Raw genomic sequence first — 22,213 nt, forward strand, 5'->3', positions numbered from 1 at the left:
CTGAGGGCGAGCAACCAGTGAAGGGGAATACAGAAAGATTGCACGAGTGCACAGACTTAGTGCGGTGGGCAGATGGGGGGCAGTTACAGTTTAATGTACAACAAGATGAGGTAGTGCATTCTCAGGAAATGGAAAGGGACAGAAAGTACATTCCAAATGGTTAAATTGTTAATAGAGAAGCAGGATCTGGAGTAGCAGATACATAAATCCTTAAAGGTTAAAATGCAGGTAAGAAAAGAAAATTGAATTTAAAGTTGCATACATGAAGCATCAAACATAAAGGAAAAGAAAAGCTAAATTAGTATAGGACATTAATGAGGACGCAATACTGTGCATGATCCTGAGAACCACATTTTAGGGAGGATAGAATCCAGGAAGGGCAACAATGAAAATTCACGAGAATGATAACAGCAATGAGAGGGTCATTTAAGAAGACCAGCTCAAAAAAATTCATCCCAATTACTTTGGAAGAATGATTGCTGGAGTTACAGGACTATATTTTCCACACAGAGGATTATCAGAACATAGAGTGCGTTACCACAGTGACTATTGAGATAGAGGGGAATATAGGGACTGGTGGGGATGCGGTAGGAATATAGGATTAGTGTATTATTAGTATAAATGGGTGGTTGATGGTCGGCACAGACTCGGTGGGCCGAAGGGCCTGTTTCAGTGCTGTATCTCTAAAACTAAAACTAAAAGAAGAAACATAACATATAAGGAAATTGGATAATTACTTTAAAAAATATTTAAAAGAGTTACAGATAGGGCTTGAAATTGGAATTAGACAGTCTGGGAGACAGCAACACAGGTTCAATGGCACTCTGCATCTAATCCATGCTGTTCCTGCCTTGGGCATGTTTGATGGAACAGTGTAGAGGGAACTTTACTCTGTATTTAACCCGTGCTGTGCCGACCCTGGGAGTGTTTGATGGGACAGTGTAGGGGGAGGTTTACTCTGTATCTAACCCAATTTTTTTTTCTTTTTTTTAATCTTTTCTTTATATGGGGGCAGTGTAGAGGGAGCTTTACTCCATATCTAACCCCCTTTTTTTCCCATTCCCGTGCTGTACCTGTCTTGGGAGTGTTTGATGGGAAATGTAGAGGGAGCTTTACTCTGTATCTAACCCGTGCTGTATCTGCCCTGGGTGTGTTGACAGGGACAGTGTAGAGGGAGCTTTACTCTGTATCTAATCCATGCTGTACCTGCCCTGGGTGTGTTTGATGGGACATTGTACAGGGAGATTTACTCTGTATCCAGGATGTTCTCTGTGTTGAAAGATTTCAGTCCTTACCCACATGTTTTTCCGGGCCTCTGCAGCTTCTCGAGACACCTGGGCTAATGCGGTGAGCTCAGCTTTGTGTGCATCCACGATCGCGCTGAAGTTGTCCACTCTCTGAGGTATGAACGCCGCATCCTAGAAAAATACAAAGTCAGTAGATAAAGTCTGAAGTAATAAATAGCCACTCAACCCATCACTTCCATTGCATCCAGAGTCCAAATATGTTTCTAGCACAGATCTCCACTTTCACACCTGTCACACCCCTGCTTTCAGAGACACGAATTTCGTGCCCCTACCTGCCTCGGAATTAAAGTGAGTAGTATAGCTCAGCGATCCTCACCTTTCTCAATAGATGTCAATGCAATTTTTATTACAGGAGCTAACTGAATCTGATCCATCCCATTTTGCTGGAACTAAATTCCTCATCATCAGTGTTCCGTGAGCAAAAAGGATTCTAATCTCTAATCTAGTTTAATGCTTATGACTACTGTACTGTACACCCCCATGCAGTGCCTTGTGCTGTTTCTCGATGTTGGAGGTACTATAAAGGGGTAAGTTCTTGTTGTTGTTGTGACCCTTTGTTCCACACTCGCTTTCCAAATACCACAGCTTGTGTACTTCAACCTTATCAATCCCTCCATTATTTTGAAGAGTTTTATCTTGACTCCTTCCGATTTTTTCTTCAGTGCCAGTGAGTTGAGTCACTTGAGTCTTTTGTTATAACCCAGTGCCGATGCCTGGATTAATTCTGGTCATTTCTCTCTGAACCTTTTGTAATGAACCCGCATCCTTTTTAAAATAGCTTGTGCTGACTTGTATTCTAGATGCAATCCACTATCTGATTTTCCTGATTTTTGCCTCACCCTAAGCAGATGCATTCAGGATACGGAACAATTCCTGTATCCTTTTGTTTCTCAACCTGTACTAGTGGAAACCTCATCATATTATTCATCTTGTTACTCTTACCTTAAAAACTAGAGTCTCTCGTCCCTGAGCCTTAAGTATTGATCATCCCTTTAAGACTTTGCCCAATCTCACGACCTCACTAGCAGTTGGCCAAATAGAGCTCTTTCATGTTATATACACATTTCCTGCTCCCTCTGAGTTCAAGGCCCATTCCAGGACATGTATAATCCCAGATAAGCATTCAGTGCAGTACTGAGGGAGCACTGTACTGTTGGAGGTGCCATCTTTCAGATGAGACATTAAAGCGAAGCTCTGGGCGCAAAAGATCTCATCTTGGTGCATATCATTCCCAAATATTGACAACAGCAAGGGGAGACGGAGAGAGAGGTATTGTAGAAAATCCGAGACACAGCATCCTCCATTTATCACCTTCCTGTCTCAAGCAGTGATGTTGCTGAACTATACACACCAGCAAGGTCCAGAGTTTGAAATCTCTGGCTTGCGCTGAGTTCGCTAACTGCACCTTTGGATTAAAGGATCAACAATAAGTCACCCAGCGTTCTCATTCCTGATTACTCTCCAGTGACCTCTCTGCTGGGAGGTGCCCATGTGGGTGCCGGGTGAGAACAATATTGAACTGGGCTGTGATGACCACTTTGAATAACTCCCATGCCACTCAGTTTGGGTTTATACATGGCTGAGATATTGGAAGGTACCCTGTACCCATGGAACCTGTACCCCAGAAACAACCAACATTTCGGGAGAGTAATTACCAGCGAAACAGAAACTTTTATATTTTTAATTTTTTTCCTTCCCTTTCTTGTGTCTGCTGTCAGCTATCCCTGAGTGGACAGCAATTTCACCTTAGAGTCAGAAGGTCGTGGGCTCAAGATTCACTCCACAGACTTGAGCCCATAATCCAGGCTGACATTCCAATGAAATACTGAGTGAAGGAGTGCTGCACCGTTGGAGGTGCTGTCTTCTGGATGAGATGTTAAACTGCAGCCCTGTCTTGCCTGCTCAGCAGCACTCAATTTGCACAAAGTTCCCACAAACAGCAATGTGATAATGACCAAATAATTTGTTTTTTTTGGCGATGTTGATTGAGGGGTAAATATTGGTCAGGACACAGGTAAGAATTAAAAGGTTTTATCTATTGAGTGAATCTGTAAGTTATAGTCTGATTAAACTCATGAGATGCTATGTCTTAAATTAGTTTAGAACTAAGTTGTGGACTTTGTGTTTAGAAGCATGTTGTTAAATATGAGATGTATATCGGTATACTGTAGTGGGGAGCTGGTGAGAGACAGTGTTTATTTTCACAACCATAGCAGAAGTAGCGTTGCTATGAGACCGGATGCCCATTCTGCATTTCAAACTAAGACAGCTTCAGTCACAATAGGGGATAGACTTGGTAGGGCTCATGAAGGATGATAATGCAAATAAAGATATTCAGAGACCATTCAAGACTTGAATTGACATCAAACATTCCCCATTGTGTGACAATGACTGGGCCATCAAGCTGTCTGCAGAGACAATGTACAGAGGGTAGGGTCATATCTGCTGTAATCTGATTACTATAACCTAACCAAGAAGAGACAATGTACAGAACTTCTTTCAATCATAAGGTCAGAAGTGGGGATGTTCGCTGATGATTGCACAATGTTCAGCACCATTCGTGACTCCTCAAATACTGAAGCAGTCCGTGTAGAAATGCAGCAAGACCTGGACAATATCCAGGCTTGGGCTGATAAGTGGCAAGTAACATTTGCGCCACACAAGTGCCAGGCAATGACCATCTCCAACAAGAGAGAATCTAACCATCTCCCCTTGACATTCAATGGCAGTACCATCGCTGAATCCCCCACTATCAACATCCTAGGGGCTACCATTGACCAGAAACTGAACTGTAGTAGTCATATAAATGTTGTGGCTACAAGAAAGGGTCAGAGGCTAGGAATCTGCAGCGAGTAACTCACCTCCTGACTCCCCAAAGCCTGTCCACCATCTACAAGGCACAAGTCAGGAGTGTGATGGAATACTCTCCACTTGCCTGATTGGGTGCAGCTCCAATAACACTCAAGAAGCTCGACACTATCCGGGACAAAGCAGCCTGCTTGATTGGCACCCCATCTACAAACATTCACTCCCTCCACCATCGACATACAGTGGCAGCAGTGTGTACCATCTACAAGATGCACTGCAGCAACTCACCAAGGCTCCTTAGACAGCACCTTCCAAACCCGCGACCTCTACCAACTAGAAGGACAAGAGCAGCAGATGCATGGGAACATCACCACCTGCAAGTTCCCCTCCAAGTCACACACCATCCTGACTTGGAACTATATCGCCGTTCCTTCACTGTCACTGGGTCAAAATCCTGGAACTCCCTTCCTAACAGCACTGTGGGTGTACCTACCCCACATGGACTGCAGTGGTTCAAGAAAGCAGTTCACCACCACCTTCTCAAGGGCAATTAGGGATGGGCAATAAATGCTGGCATAGCCAGTGACGCCCACATCCCATGAATGAATTTTAAAAAAACTTGAGGTTAAACCTGACCAAAGGGTTAAGGTGGACTAAAGCCTAATATGGGAGGAAAGAACCCTTGGAGAGAGCCATAAATGACAGGTGCTGGGACAGCTCGGCACGCACCAATTCAAGAAAGCAACATACAGTCAACAGAACACCTCAAGAAAGAAGACGGCGCCACAGCAGCTCGGAAGGCAAGGACCGAGGACACCCTATATCCTGCTGTATAACTATTGCTGTTGATTAAGTATTGCTTGTATATTCTTGCTGTACTTAATAAACTATTTATCTTGATTAACAAACAAGAGGTCATACCTTGTGGGTCAAAACCTAGTCAACAAGCCCCCTAAACACACAAAAATCTTACACACAGGGGATAAATCCACTGCTCTTCTTCAAACTGGTGCCGCGGTATTTTTTACATCCACCTGAGAGGGCAGACAGAGCCTCGGTTTAACATCTCATCCAAAAGATGGCACCTCTGGCAGTGCACCAGTCCCTCAGTACTGCACTGGATTATCAGCTTTGATTTTTAAGCTCAAGTCCTAGAGTGGGATTTGAACCCACAACCTGCTACCAACAGTGCCACGGCCATGTTGCTCTTTGAGAGATTAATATTTCCAGGACACCAGGGAAAATTCCACTGCTTTTCAAGTGGTGGTTTAAACTAGCAATCAGGCTTATGACCCTCCTTCGTACCTTTCCACAGCCTCAATCTCACCCACTTTAAAAGGAGGACCAAACCTCAAGACAGTATTCCAAATAAGGTCTAACTAAGGTCTTGTACAAGAACAAAATTTTTTTTTATGTATTCATTTTAGAGGATGGGGGTATCGCTGGCAAGGCCAGCATTTATTGCTCATCCCAAATTCCCCTCCAGAAGGTGGTAATGACCTGCCTTCTTGATCCACAGTCCATGAGATGTATGAGTTACTACAGTACTGTTAGGTAGAGGGTTCCAGAATTTTGATGCAGCAATGATTAAGGGAGGATGGTTTATTTCCAAGTCACGATAGCATGTGACTTTGAAGTGAACTTGCTGATGGTGGTGTTCCCATGCATCTGCTGCCCTTATCCTTCTAGGTAGTCGAGGTTCCGGGTTTGGAAGGTGCTGTTGAAGGAGCCTTGGTGAGTTGCTGCAGTGCATTTTGCTGCCACTGTGCATCGGTGGTGAAGGGAGTGAATGCTGAAGGTGGTGGATGGGATGCCAATCAAGTGGGCTGCTTTGTCCTGGATGGTGTCGAGCTTTTTGAGTGTTGCTGCACCCATCCAGGCAAGTGGAGCGTATTCCATCACACTCCAGACTTGTGCCTTGTAGATGGTGGACAGGCATTAGGGAGACAGGAGATGAGTCACTCGCCGCAGAATTTCCAGCCTCTGACCTGCTCTTGCAGCCACAGCATTTCTGTGGCTGGTCCAGTTCAGTTTCTGGTCAATGGAAACCACAGGATGTTGACAGTGGGGGATTCAGTGATGATAATGCCACTGAACATCAAGAGGAGATAGTTAGATGGTCATTGCCTGGCACTTGTGTGGCACGAATGTTACTCGCCACTTATCAGCCCAAGCCTGGATATTGTCCAGGTCTTGCTGTATTTCTACATGTACTGTTTCAGTATCTGAAGAGTCGCGAATGGTGCTGAACATTGTGCAATCAGCAGTGAACATCCCCACTTCTGACCTTATGATTGGAGGAATGTCATTGATGAAGTAGCTGAAGATGGATGAGCCTAGGACACTACCCTGAGGAACTCCTGTAGTGATGTCCTGGAGCTCAGATGATTGACCTCCAACAACCACAACCATCTTCCTTTGTGCTAGGTATGACTCCAACCAGTGGAGAATGTTTCCCGATTTCCACTGACTCCAGTTTTCCTAGGGCTCCTTGATGCCATACTCGGTCAAATGAAGGACATATGGAAGACTGCCCAGTTAAGGTCAGGGTCGGGTATCGACTAACCACAGTAGAGTTTGGATCGCAGGGAACACTGGTCACTCTCACCTGTCTGGCCTGTCTTGGTGGGTCTTGGCCAGTCATTAAAGACCAAGTGACCAGTTGCAAAGTTTACAGACAACTGACTCCTTCCAACACATGCCCATGGAATCAGGGTTCCCAGTTAACATTGTTGTCATTAGGGCTGAATCAGTTTCACGTAACCATCTATTGTAAACATATTGCTAGCAGTACATCATACAGGATGCTCCTGAATCTTCCTCTCACACTTCCACACCAGTCATAGATCTGTATCCACCAGTACTGTATCACAGTGTCATACACTGACAGACCAGTACTGTATCCCAGTGTCATACAGTGATAGACCTGTACCCACCAGCACTGTACCCCAGTATTATACAGTGACAGACCAGTACTCACGGTTAACTCCAGAAAGCTGGTTATTGAAGGATAATGCTGGAGCCGATATTTACACAGTTTCACATTTATTGTGCAGAATAAAAGGATTACAAACATGTAGCTCCTCACTCAAACCCTCCACCAGTCTCAATGAGTGTCTGTTTATAAATGCTCAACTAAGACCCGAATTAACACCCTTCACCTGCACATAATCAAACCATTGATACACGATTAACACCCACCAGTACTGTACGCTAGTGTTATACTGTGACAGTCCTGTACCCACCAGTACTGCACCCATGTTATAGTGACAGACCTGTACTGTACCCCAGTGTCAGACAGTGACAGACCTGTGTCCACCAGCACTGTACCCCTGTGCAAAACAGTGACAGACCTGTACCCACCAGTACTGTACCCCAGTGTCAGACAGTGACAGACCTGTATCCACCAGTACTGTACCCCAGTGTCAGACCTGTATCCACCAGTACTGTACCCCAGTGCTATACAGTGACAGACCTGTAGCCACCAGCACTGTACCCATGTTATACAGTGACAGACCAGTACTGTACCCCAGTGTCATACAGTGGCAGATCTGTACCCACCAGTGCTGTACCCCAGTGCAAAACAGCGACAGACCTGTACCCACCAGTAATGTACCCCAGTGTGAAACAGTGACTGATCTGTACCCACCAGCACTGTACCCCAGGCTTTTACGATGACCGGCCTGTACTCACAGTTGAACTCCAGAAAGTTTGTTTTGGAAGGATAATGCTGGAGCCGATATTTACACAGTTTCACATTTATTGTGTGGGGTAAAAGGATTACAAACATGTAGCTCCTCACTCAAACCCTTCACCAGTCTCAGTGAGTGTCTGTTTGTAAGTGCTCAACTAAAACCCCAATTAATACCCTTCACCTGCACATAATCAAACCATTGATATATGATTAACTGATTAACACCCACCAGTACTGTACGCTAGTGTCATACAGTGACAGTCCTGTACCCACCAGTACTGCACCCCAGTGTTATACAGTGACAGTCCTGTACCCACCAGTACTGTACCCTAGTGTCATACAGTGACAGTCCTGTACCCACCAGTACTGTACCCCAGTGTTATACAGTGACAGTCCTGTACCCACCAGTACTGTACCCCAGTGCTATACAGTGACAGTCCTGTACCCACCAGTACTGTACCCCAGTGTTATACAGAAACAGACCTATACCTACATGTACTGTACTTCAGTGTGAAACAGAACAGAACTATACCCACCAGTACTGTACCCCAGTGCTATACAGTGACAGTCCTGTACCCACCAGTACTGTACCCCAGTGTTATACAGTGACAGTCCTGTACCCACCAGTACTGTACCCCAGTGTTATACAGAAACAGACCTCTACCTACATGTACTGTACTTCAGTGTGAAACAGAACAGACCTATACCCAATACTGTACCCCAGTGCTATACAGTGACAGTCCTGTACCCACCAGTACTGTACCCCAGTGCTATACAGTGACAGACCTGTACCCACCAGTACTGTACCCCAGTGCTATACAGTGACAGACCTGTACCCACCAGTACTGTACCCCAGTGTTAGACAATGACAGACCTGTACCCACCAGCACTGTACCTCAGTGTGAAACAGTGACAGACCTGTACCCACCAGCACTGTACCCCACTGTTAGACAGTAGCAGACCTGTATCCTGTACTGTATTGTTATACAACAACAGACCTGTACCCACCTGTACCCTAGTGCTCTACAGGTCAAGACAGAGCCCAGGTTTGTAGGAGCAAACTTTTTGACAGGTTGAGTGGACTTGGTATAAAAGTTTCACCCACCCAGTGTTGCAGTGCAGTGAAACAGATGGAGGTGTCGTACTAGATGCAGCTGACACAGGCAACAATAGACATGGAGAATGTCTGAATCGCAGTCCAAACTGTCATTTACTCACTCTCTGTAGACACTCCAGGATATTCTGATACATCTGATAAATCTGCTTCGCAACCTGGACTTTTGTATCCATCTTCTCTATTTTATTCTCAATTTGACGAATTATCTATAAATAAACAAACAGATCTTTAGCACATCTTGTACAGTGTGCATGTGGCAACAAAGAGCAACAGGAGATAATGGGAAAAAGAAAGGTAGCTTGAAATGCTGATGAGGGAGACTCCTAGGTGCTAGATGGGAGGATTGAAAAAATTGGAGAGGTTATCCATGTTGGTCAATAAGTAAATCATAGATCCTCCACGACCCAACAATCCTCTGGCCCTCTGGCAACCAGAAATCTGAATAGTTTTTATTAAGAAAGGTCATTAAGGATTACAGAACTAAAGTGGTTGAATGAAATTAAGATACAAATCAGCCATGGTCTCAGTGAATGACGGAACAGGTTCAAGGGGCTGAATGGCCTATTCTTATGCACCTAATTCAACATGTGACAGTTTTCTTGGCATCTGAACTCGAGCCTGCAAAGGACAGATTGCCAGGCAATGAAACCACTTGGGAGTGCTCCAAGGGCAGAAGATGCTGCCAGTGGGCAGTCAAGGTGGTCGTATTTCACCTTTCCAGCTCATGGAACTCAGCGGAGGACCATCCAGGGTCTTGACAGGATGCTGGTCTTGAAGTAGAGGGAAAGGCAGATTCAGCAGATCACTAAAGACACAATGTCAGTGCTGCTTGCAGGACAAAGGGAGGTCAGCTGGGGGTTGCAGAACACAATAGTGAGGAAACTAGGCAACAATTTCAAGCAGCAGCAAGAACAGAAGTTGGAGGAGAAAGGAGTATCAGAGGATAGTCAAAGAATGAAGCAATCATTGGACATAGTCCTGTTGGGGATCTGGACCTATAAGGGAGCGAAGCCTTGACAGTGAGTAAGAGGTCAGGGAGGTCAAGATGAAGAAGAAACTGGAGGTGATGGGGCTGTGGAGAAGCTAAAATTATCAAGGTGAGGAATGACTCAGAGGAAAGGCTGAGTGAGGACAGAAGAGGGAAGATTTTGGCAAGGTAGGCAGTGAGGTGTTGAAATGAGGAAAAGTATAGTGATAATAGAGAAATGAGTGGCATGGTAGCTCAAGTAGGGAATGTGGTGGAACATGCAGCTGGATTGAGTGGTCTTGGTGAGAGGGAGAGAATTGGCAGGTGAGCAAGGCATAGAGGGATATGGAATTAATGCAGGCAGGTGGGATTAGTATAGATAGGCAATATGGTCGGCATGGACTGAAGGGCCTGTTTCTATGCTGTACGACTCTATGACTCGTTGGTCAGCATTCTCACCCAAGGTAGGCAATGCAACACTTCTAGAAGAATTGATATTTTTCAGGGAAATACAGAAATGATGAGCCAGAGTTATTTGAAGAATTAGACGTAGCATGAAGAGATTCACTTAGAGGCAGAGTCATAGAGTCATTTACAACACAGGAGGCGGCCATTTGGCCCATCAAGTTCATGCCCGCTCTCTGCGGAGCTATCTATTCAGTCCCACTCCTCCGCTCAATCCCCGTAGCCCTGCAAATTTATTTCCTTCAAGCGACCATCCAATTTCCTTTTGAAATCATTGATGTCGCCGCTGCACCACTCTTGTGGGCAGTGAGTTCCAGGTCATTACCACTTGCTGTGTAAAAATGTTCTTTCACATCCCCTCTGCATCTCTTGCTCAAAACCTAGTCCTTGTATCATTTAATAATGATTTTTTTCTTGAATAATTTATCTAAGCTTGTCATAATCTTGTACACTTCTAATAAATCTCCCCTCAATCTCCCTTGTTCTCAGGTGAAAAACACCAGCTTTTCCAATTTAACCTTGTAACTAAAATCCCCCATCTCTGGAACCATTCTGGTTAATTTCCTCTGCACCTCCTCAAGGACCCTCATATCCTTCCTAAAGTGTGGTGACCAGAACTGGATGCAATATCCCAGTTGGGGCCTCACCAGAGCTTTATAAAGGTTCAGAATAACATCCCTGCTTTTGTACTCAATGCCTCTATTCATGATGCCCAAGATCCCATATGCTTTGCACACCACTCTCTCAATATGTCTCAACACCTTCAAAAATTGATGCACATGCACCCCCAGGTCCCTCTGTTCCTGCACACTCTTTAGAACTCTGTCATAAAATACATACTGCTTCTCATAAAATGTATCACCTCACACTTGTCAGTATTAAATTCCATCTGCCATATCTCTGCCCATTCTGCTAGCCTATTGCCCTGTTGCAGGCGGTTCATATCATCCTCACCGTTTGCCACACCCCCAAGTTTGGATTCATCAGCAAATTCTGAAATTCTACTCTGTATTCCAAGATCCAACATTGGAGCAGGAGTAGACCATTCAGCCCATTGAGCCTGCTTGCCATTCAATTAGATCATCTACCTCAACGCCACTTTCCTGCGCTATCCCATATCCCTTGATGTCATTAGTATCCAGATATCTATCGATTTCTGTCTTGAACATGCTCAATGACTGAGCTTCCACAGCCTTCTTGGGTAGAGAATTCCAAAGATTCACTACCCTCTGAGTGAAGAAATTCCTCCTCATCTCAGTTTTAACTGGCTTACTCCTTATTCTGAGACTATGTCCCCTGGTTCTAGACTCACCAGCCAGGGAAACATCCTATCTACATCCCACCCTGTCACGCCCTGTAAGAATTTTGTAAAATTCAATGAGATCACCTATCTTCGAAACTCTAGAGAATACAGGCCCAGTTTCTTCAATCTCTCTTCATTAGACAATCCCACCATTCCAGGGATGAGTCTCCATTGCACTCCCTCTATGGTAAGTATATCCTTCCTTAGATGAGGAGACCAAAACTGTACACAATATTCCAGGTGCAGTCTCATCAAGACTATACAATTACAGCAAGTCTTCTCTACTCCTATACTCAAAACTCCTTGCTATGAAGGCCAACAAACCATTTGCTTTCCTAACTGCTTGTTACAACTGCATGCTAGCTTTTAGTGATTCATGAACAAGGACACCCAGGTCCCTTTGGACATCAACACTTACCAACCTCCCACCATTTAAGAAATACTCTGTTTTTTCTATCAAAGTGGATAACTTCACAACTATTCACATATTCTATCTGCCATGTTCTTGCCCTTTCGCTTAGCCTGTCCAGGTCCCCTTAAAACCTCCTTGCATCCTCCTCACAACTTACATTCCCACCTAGTTTTGTGTCATCAGCAAGTTTTTAAATATTATATTTGGTCCCCACATCCAAAACATTAATAGAGATTGTGAACAGCTGTGGCACCAGCATTGATCCTTGCAGTACCCTACTAGTACAGCCTGCCATCTTGAGAATTACCAGTATATTCCTACTCTCGGTTTTCTGCATGCTAACCAATTCTCAATCCATAGCAGTATAATTACTCCCAATGCCATGTGCTCTAAGTTTTTTTTACTAACCTCCTGTGTGGGACCTTATCAAAAGCCTTCTGTAAATCGAAATACATCACATCCACCAGTTCTCCTTTATCTACGATACAAGTAACAGAAAAAGCAGTGGTCCTAGCACTGACCCTAGGGGAACACCACTGTCCACCATCCTCCAATCTGAAAAACAACCATTTACCACGACTCACTGTTTTCTGTCCTTAAGGGCCATTTTTTTTTATCCAATTGCACACTGGCCCTTCTATTCCATAAGCCTCAATTTTGTTAACTAGCCTTTTATGTGGTACTTTATCAAATGCTTTCTTAAAATCCATATAAACAACATCCACCACATACTCTTCATCAAAAAATTCAATTCGATTAGTCAAGCATGATCTCCCTTTTACAAATCTGTGCTGACTCTCCTTAATTATCTCAAACGTCTCCAAGTGTCTGTTGATATTTTTTCCCTGATTATTGTTTCTAAAACCTTCCCCACGACTGATGTTAAACTAACTGGCCTGTAGTTGCTAGGACTGTCCTTACACCCTTTCTTGAAAAGGGTGTCACATTTCCCACTCTCCAATCTTCTGGCACCTCTCCCGTATCCAGGGAAGATTGGATGATTATGGCAAGCCCTTCCGCTATCTCCATCCCCACTTTCTTTAGGGCAGAATTTTGGGCAACTCATCATTGGAAAGATAGTCAAGCCATGGAAAGGGGGACAGTGAAGATTCACTAGAATGATGTCAGGCTTATAGCTTATAGATAAGAACAATCAAAAAATTAGGAGTTTTCCACTGGCCTCGAGGTTAAAGGAGGATCTACCAGAGATTTTCAGTATTACAAATGCTCTTGAGAGATAAATAGCGAAGAATTGTTGCCACACGGACTGACAGTCAGTCACAAGGGTACACAGACTGAGGGTCAGTAACTCACTGCCCTTCCCCGACCCTGCAAAATTCAGCAGGGGTGGGTGGCAGAGGCCCTGGGCAGACCCTTGTACGGCTATGGAGATCGAGCAGGGGAGTGGGACTGAATGGATTGCTCCACGGAGGGCTGGCATAGCCTCGATGAGCTCAATGACCTCCTACTGTGCCATAAATAACTATGTGACCTCTCTACACCAGGATGTCCTCCCTCATGGATTAGTGAGGCCAATAACATCACTTGGAATGGGAAGAGGATAAGTATTTAAAATGAGGAAAATCAGACAGTGCAGGGAAAGGGCAGAAGAAATGGGATTAGAGTGGACCTGTTCTGGTTTGAACAGCAGGCACCAACACAGCTGAGATGGGACAACTAGCCTCCTTCCTGTGCTGCAATATTCATTCTTAATGATCTAGTATGTGCATGCCTTTTCCCATTTCAGAAGACACACTATTTTTGAAACTAATTGACCACGCTACATCCTCTCCATTTACCATCCCAACCCTTTTTTTCCCCCAAAGTCTTAGCAGCTACACTCCGACCCTTCGCAGCACTTACTGTTTGAAACTCTCCAACCAGGCTTTTGCTCCAGTCACACCACCAAATCCACACTGATTAAAGTCACAAATGGTGTGGCCCGCTGACTGTGGCTCGCTGTCCCCCTTTCATCCTATTCATTTTCAACACTGTCAATCATTCCATCCCCTTGAGCATCCTCTCTACAATCCACCTCTGTGGTACTCCTCTCTCTCCTGGTACCATTCTTAACAATCCCCTCCAATGCTTCGCTTTCCAGCTCAGTATGGTGACCTCTGGTATACCCAAGGCTCCAGTCTTGACCACTCCTCTCTAGTGTTTATGTGCTAGACCTTGGTGACATCATCCAGGGGTTTGGGGCCATTTTTTACAAGTCTCTGGTGAAACGCAGATCAACCTCTCCTCCTCCATTAATGCCATCGTTTTTTTTTTAAATTCTCTCAAATTGTTCCTGACATTCATTACTTGGATAAGGCAAAACTTTGCCCAGCTCAATGTCAGAAGACCAAAACCAGTCACTTGCTGCAAACCCCTACGGACATCTAGCCTCAACTCTGCCTCCGCCATGGCTGCCATCTCGGTTTCAGTCCAGGAGTGCACAACTTTGGCATGTTACTCAACCACAAGCTCAGCCAATGTGTCTTCAGGACTGCTTCCTTTCACCTTTAAAGCATTGAGCACCTTCAGCAGAACTCTCCGGCTCTACCACCGAAATCCTAAATCACATGTTTATTAACACACACTCAACTTCTACAATGCTGTCTTGGCCAGGCTCTCTAATTCTACTTTTGTAAGCTACAAGTCATCTGGAATGCTATGGCCCATGCCTTTACCCACAATAAGGTCCACATCCCTGTTATCCCTGTCCTTGCTGAGCTCCACTGGCTTCCTGTTTTCCTCAGAACCCTCCATGGCCATCCCTCCCCAAATCCTATGTCCCTGCATCTGCCTTCAGCTTCTCCAACACTGAAAGTTCACATCCCTTTTTTCCCCACTGGAAACTGCTCTCAGTCACTACCTACCCCCCACCCCCACCACCCCGATTTCCCTCTGCAACTCCCTTCCTCGATAATTCTGCTTTCTTGACTCCCTCATGTACAAATTTCTCTTGCTACCCTTTCCTTCGGGCGTGCTCTTGTCTCTTCTTTTCTTCCTTCTGCTTGGTTGGTCTGCCATCATGTACATCTCTGAGACATAAGGTACTAACTTTAGCTGGACATACACCTGCAGGTTTCCTCACATCATTCCCACCTCCAATCAGCCCCACACTCACACCATAGGACACCATCCTGTTCATCCTCATTGTGCATCACATTGTTACACCAATCGGAAGGTGAACAGACACTACCCAAGTTTTTACCATATCTGGCATCTTTATATCCAGTAAATGTTAGTAGCATAACTAGCAAGAATCTTCAAAGAAGTTTGTTTGGAAACAATTTTTTAAAGCCTCGATGATTTTTCTCTCGGAGTTGATTACAGCAGCGTCCTGGAGATTCATGTTCAATTCCTGGGCAATGCTGGAGGCTTGCCAACCACCTGAGACATGCATGTCTCTGCACATACAAGCGATATTGCCAGTTAATGTTGATTTCCAAATTTTGGTAAAATATTACAGACATATCGATAAACAAAGTGGATGGAGTGAACAAGTTTAAAAATATAAAAAGGAAGCATACCTGAAGATCATTGTGCTCCACTGCATCAAACTGCGTCTCCTTTTTAACAGTCTTCAGGGTTTGCATAAGGTCCATCAAGATCTTCTGTCGTTTCTTAACCTCATAGCAGTTCAGATTGTAGTGGTTTACTGTGTCGTACAGATGTTTATTCAACAGCTCCTTGGAATCCTATGGGATCAGCAATGCAGCAGAGTGAGGGAATACCAAGACATGTGTCCAGAAAATGAGAAACAAGGCGTCAAGTTCAAGACAGTTGCAGGTAAGGTGGAAATAAACCTCATTCTCGCACCTTCCTTCCACCCCACCACCCCCCAACCCCAGCCAGTTATTCACCCATGAGGGCCATGCCACTCTTTTGTTTAATCGTTGTGCTCAGTACTGAGATTACTCAACTGCTCAATAGCGACAAAGAACTTGGTGGTGGCATAATGTCACTGGAACCCTGAATAAGGAATGGCCATAATTCATATTGCTACAGTGTTGTCCTCCTGAACTGCTTCAAAAACTGAAAATCAACGCCTGGAATTTCCTCAGGTGGTGGGCTAGGACATAGTGGGGGCTGATGGGTGGGACATGGTTGGATGGATCCAGGGATATCAACTCTGGTTCAGTGCGTTCTTGCGGTTTCATCACATGATCTCGTGCCTCAAACAGCCTGCCCCCTGTACTCCCACCATTGGTCCATCCTCCAGGCACACTGCCTTCCCACAGCCAACTGCAATGTAAATAGAATGTTTTTACCCATTAATCTTGGTTAGTCAAACAGCCTTTTTTTAAAAAACAAAAAAAAATTTTGTTTAATGCCCTTATGATTTTCCTCCTAAATTTGGCAATCCAGGAGGGGTGGTCTCTTGATTGCTACTGTAACTTTTGTTGTGATCCCCGTGGAGATCACCAACAAACCAAAAGAATCAAATCCACTGGCCAACCCCAATTTAGGAAACAAAAACCAAATGGAAACGATTCCACTTTTATAAATTTTACGTTGACACTCAAACCAAAACCAACACAAATTAAATATGAACTCACAGTCAAGCCACGATTAATGTAGATCTTAAAAGTTACATGTTAATTAGCAGATGCAACAAAAATAATCCTTACCAATCCTCTGAATAGGATTATCAGCAAGATGGCGATGAACAGTTTCACAGTACAACAAAATCAGGAACTTCCTCAGGTAGTTTTCCAAGTCCTGTCCTCAAGGATGCCGATATGGAAGTATTTGTATCCGTCAATAGCAAGTGACGCAATCTTCCCATTAACGGTTTGGTCTTCTTGTCTCTCAAACAACCTCAGCCTCGCCCACAACTGTCCTGTTCCGCTGTGAACCATTTAAGTCATTGAAGACAACTGCCGTAGGTCATTCACCAACAGTCAACACTCAGTCCAGGCTCCTCTGCCTGCAGCCTGTCTCTTTGAAACAATTGTCTGCTGTTTTATTTCACACACACGCAGCAGTCTGTTTTAGGTCCAAGCAGCTTTCTTGGAAGCACCACAATCTGCTGCGTGATTTCCCCACAGCAGATCAGGAATCAGCTGCCAAACTCAGTCAACTGTCCACTCAGAATGCCTTTTACCATTGGACAATCTTTTCAATCCTTTCTTAATCCACTTGTTAATTTACATTTTTAGCAAAGACGTTCTCCTGTTCAACATGGCTCTCTCTCACAGCCAAAACAACTATCCCAGCCTGCTGTTTTTGCAGTGTGTGTGTAATCTTGAAAAAAACATGAAACTTGAGCTCCAGTCACATGTCTCTGGTTAAAAAAAACCTTTGGTTTGTTAACCTGATTCTGACCTCACAGAACCTTGAGCTTCTCAGTTTCATTTTCAAATCGAGATCTGTCTCAAAAAAACACGCGATGAATCCAAAGTCACAGCTCCCAATAGATCAGCTGCACAGAACGCAGTCTGCACACGAGGACTCCATCACACTTTGGACAGACAGACGCACACACGTGGTTGCCTCAGGCCCACCAGGGAAACACCCCTCCCCCAAGGACATTCCTGGTGCTGATATTTTTGTTTTTGAAGCTGATTCAGGATGACGACATTCCAGCAATGTGAATCGTGGCTGTCCCTTATAGGGGCCAGGTCATTCCTGGCAGGACTTTCTGGATTCCCGTTCATTAGGTGCAGCATAATGAAGTAATTGCAGGGAATGGTGATTACTGCTGTCCCATAAGCCAATCTTATTCCTGTGTACCGGCATGGGAGACCTTTGCACAAGACCATCTAGAAGCAGTGTGCGTGGAATTGGGGCCTCTGGCAACACATATGAGCAGTGCTACTGAGGTTTTCACAAAATAAAGGGGCAAGAACAACAGAATTTAAATCCCATGTAATAAAAATGTAGATAGATGTCTTGTCACGGAAAACTAGATGCCCTGATTGTATCATCCCATCTGCCACACAGACTCCTCAAGACACAATGCACTTAAGAGCTGAATAGGTTCATGTGCTGCATTACCAGAATGTCCGTGTGCTTGAAGTTCCCTCGTTCATTATTGAATGGACTAGCTTTTCCGCTATCTATGTAGGTCAGACCTGATTTGCTACTGTGAGCTTCAGACACACTCAAATGGGAAGTATGCTGTTTGTGCCAACTTTTTCCAGAGTCAGCTCATTCTAAATTGCAGATTAGGTCAAATGTGGTGAGCATGTAAAACTGCTTGCTAAGTGAAATTTGAAGTAATGGGGACAAATAAAGGTAGGCGTCACAATCAAAGGACAACATTTTTGTAAGCTTTGAAGAACTTCAATATGGAATCTCTAACCATTAACAGCTGAAGGGGTAAAAGACTAAAAACAAAAGGCAAAAATGAAGGGGAAACAAACCTACAGACTGGAGGGAAGGAGTTAACCTCATAGTGGGTTATTAATAAAGCCCCTCACATAAGGGTCTGGAATTAGCCACTGGTGATGAGTGAGCATGGCAGACTCCACTGGACTTGGACATCGGAACAGAAGAAAGCCATTCAGCCCCTCAAGCCTGTTCCACCATTCAATTAGATTACGGTTGATATGAATCTGAACTCCTGCCTTGGTTCCGTAACCCTTAATACCCTAACCTAACCAAAATACCTATCAATCTCTGTTTTGAAATTTTCAAGTAACCTCCAGTCTCAACAGGTTTTTGGGGAGAGAGTTCCAGAATTCCATACCCTCTGTGTGAAGAAGGGCTTCCTGACATCACCCTTGAATGGGCTAGCTCTAATTTTAAGGTTATCCTCTCTTGACCTGGACTCTCCCACCAGAGGAAATAGTTTCTCTCTGTCTACCCGATCAAATCCTTTAACTAGCTTAAACAGCTCAGTCAGGATTAATGGGTCTTTTTCGGGTTAAAAAAGCCGTAACTAGTGGGGTGCCACGAGGATCGGTCCTAGGGCCTCAACTATTTACTATCTATATTAATGACTTGGAGGAAGGGACAGAGTGTAGTGTATCCAAATTTGCTGACGATACAAAAATAGGTGGGAAGGCATGTTGTGATGAGACACGAAGAATCTGCAAAGGGATATATATAGGTTAAGTGAGTGGGCAAAAACTTGGCAGATGGTGTTCAATGTGGGAAAGTGTGAGGTAATCCACTTTGATAGGAAGAATAAAAAGGCAGATTATTATTTAGATGGAGAAAGACTACAAAATACTGCAGTCCAGAGGGATCTGGGTGTTCTTGTACATGAAACACAAAAAGTTAGCATGCAGGTGAAGCAAGTAATTAGGAAGGCAAATGGAATTTTGGCCTTAATTGCTAGGCGGTTAGAGTTTAAAAATAGGGAAGTCTTGTTACAACTGTACAGGGTGTTGGTGAGGCCACATCTGGAGTACTGTGTACAGTTTTGGTCCCCATATTTAAGGAAGGATATAATAGCATTGGAGGCAGTGCAGAAAAGGTTCACTAGGCTGATTCCTGGGATGAAGGGGTTGTCTTATCAAGAATGGCTGAACCGGTTAGGCCTTTACTCGTTGGAGTTTACAATAACGAGAGGTGATCTTATTGAACCATATTAGATTCTAAGGGGGATTGATAAGGTCGATGTTGAGAATATGTTTCCACTGGTGGGGGAATCTCGAACTAGGGGACATAGTTACAGAATAAGGGGTCACACATTTAAAACTGAGATGCGAAGGAATTTCTTCTGAGGGTGGTGAATCTCTGGAATTCTCTACCTCAGAGAGCTGTGGAGGCTAGGTCACTAAATGTATTTAAGGAAGAGGTAGATAGATTTTTGAAATCTCAGGGAGTCGAGGGTTAGGCAGAGCTGGCCTGAAAGAGGAGTCGAGGCCTGGGACAGATCAGCCATGATCTTATTGAATGGTGGGGCAGGCTTGAGGGGCTGAATGGCCTACTCCTGCTCCTATTTCTTATGTTCTTAATTCAATGACATCTTAATCTTCTATATTCAAGCTTAGACTGTGTAACCTGTCCTCATAATTTAACCTTTTAACCCAGATATCATTCTGGTGAATCTACACTGCACCCTCTCCAAATCCTTCCTGAGGTGCAGTGCCCAGGACTGAACACAATGTTCCAGATGAGGTCTAACCAGAACTCTGTACAGCTGTAGTATAACTTCCTCCCCTTTATATTCCAGCCCTATTGAGATGAAAGCTAACACCCATTATCCTTTTTAACTATTTTTTGTACCTGTCCACTTGCTTTTAGTGATTTCTGCACTTGGATCTCTAAATCTCGGCTCATCCACATTCCGAGCTTCTCACCATTTAGAAGATACTCTGCTCTATCTTCCCTGGATGAGCTCACACTTTCCCACATTGAACTCCATCTCCTACAGTTTTTCCCAATCACTTCATCTATCAATGTCCCTTTGCAACTTTCTGCTCCATCTACACTATTTACTGTGCCACCTAACTTAGTGTTGGCAGCAAACTTAGATGCACTGCTCTCTATTCACACATCCGAGTCATTGTTAAATACAGTGAAAAGCTGCAGACACAGATTCCTAGTGGACACCACTTGTCACATACTGCCAATAGGAGCACATAACCATTATCCCTACCCTCTGTCTCCTATCTGCTATCCAAACTGATAGGTTGCCTCCAATTCCATCCACTCTCATTTTTGTTTACAGTCTCTTGGATAGGTACTTGCAGAATTCCTTCTGGAGGTCCGTATCATTAACATTCATAGACACTCCCTTATCTACCACATTAGTTACCTCCTCAAAAAATTCAACTAGATTCATTGGACATGAATGCATGCTGGCTCTCTCTCTGATCAGCTCATACTTGTCTAAATGCTCAGTCACTCTGTCCTTAATAAAAAATTCCAGTAACTTCCTCACAACTGACATTAGACTACTAAGCCTATGATTTCCTAGTTTCTGTCTCTGAACTTTCTGAAATAATGGAGTGACATTCGCAATTTTCCAATCCAAGGGAACAATTCCTGAATCGAGGCTGTATTGGAAAGTTATGACTCCACGTCAACAGTTCCCTCACCTATTTCTGTAATACCCTGTGAGGAAACCATTGGGTCCGGCGCAATGTTCCCTCTAAGCTGGGCAGCCACGCAACAACCCAAGAGTCCCCGCACAGACTGCACACAAGTCGGCCCGTCTAAATTAACGGGTGTGCACGGCCATGCAAAAAAAAAAGGGTCGTACACTTACATAAGTTGTTCATGTGCTTCAAATAAAATTGAGAGCCAACATTAGTCCAGGGGCTTTGTCTACCTTTAATTTCATTAGTTTTATTAATTTGAATCTGGTTAGTTCCTGCCCTTGATTTTCTTTTCAGTTTTTTTCATATCGCTGATATTTTATCCTCATCCTCTACTGCGAAGACCAATACAAATTGCTATTTCAGAAGTCTGCTATTTCCTGATTTCCAGTTACAATATCAGTTGCATTTCTCCTTCTCAGTTTATTTGTAAAAACCTTTAGTCTTGTCCCTAATAGTCCTCACAAACTTCTCATATTCCCTTTCTGCAGCTCTTACCTTTCTTCTTCATACGTTTCCCAGTGTGCCGGATTCCTACTGTTCTTTTGCTTTAGTATAATCATTTTCTTTTAGTTTTATCTTATCTCTCACTTCCCTTGTTGACCAGGGATATATACAGTAAAGCCTGGCTCGGGTATAAAACTAAAGCCTGACCTGGGCTCAACCCAACAATAGCAACCCAAACTCGCCCCGGCCCGAGTCCTTTAATTTCTTTTCATGCCCGGCCTGACCCGAAAACATCAAACATTATTGAAACAGAAAGAAATTGTAGATTAAAAAGAAAACAATATCACCAGCTAATAGGAACGGCAATGAGTAGATCAATTGGGAAATTGATCAGTAGCCCTGTGTCACAGAGTTCCCAAACTCTGCTAGGGTGCCTAAGGTAGACAAGATAAGTCAACAAGTGTGAGGATGAGCCATCCAAATTACCCTTGCATTAGCAGACAGTTCAGGAACCCAGACATGGCGCTGTCAGACAGCTTTTGTCTGCTTTAGATCCTCTGCTATTTACTTCTTCGTCTATAATATTGAGGAAGTAGGTATTTGTAGCATTTGTTACATTCCGGTCCCTGTACAATTTGAGTGGACATAGAGGGAAATTTCTAGCTTACAAACATATGGAAATGACGCAGGAAGACTAGCTGGTCCA

At 44.1% G+C, this 22,213-nt stretch overlaps 1 protein-coding gene across 1 annotated transcript in view; it reads right to left on the reverse strand.

Moving 5' to 3' along the window:
* Positions 1–21,623, reverse strand: part of LOC137347483 (coiled-coil domain-containing protein 183-like) — a 44,685-nt gene extending 23,062 nt beyond the window's left edge. The window contains exons 1-5 of the mRNA XM_068011928.1: positions 21,559–21,623; positions 20,246–20,387; positions 15,595–15,762; positions 9,028–9,132; positions 1,296–1,418 (exon numbers count right to left, since the gene is read on the reverse strand). Coding sequence (XP_067868029.1) covers positions 1,296–1,418; positions 9,028–9,132; positions 15,595–15,762; positions 20,246–20,387; positions 21,559–21,623 — 603 coding nt within the window. The remainder of the gene's footprint in view (positions 1–1,295; positions 1,419–9,027; positions 9,133–15,594; positions 15,763–20,245; positions 20,388–21,558) is intronic.
* Between the last annotated feature and the right edge of the window lie 590 nt (positions 21,624–22,213).

This window comes from Heterodontus francisci, chromosome 32, assembly GCF_036365525.1.
Source record: "Heterodontus francisci isolate sHetFra1 chromosome 32, sHetFra1.hap1, whole genome shotgun sequence".
In the NCBI taxonomy this organism is placed as follows: Eukaryota; Metazoa; Chordata; class Chondrichthyes; order Heterodontiformes; family Heterodontidae; genus Heterodontus; species Heterodontus francisci.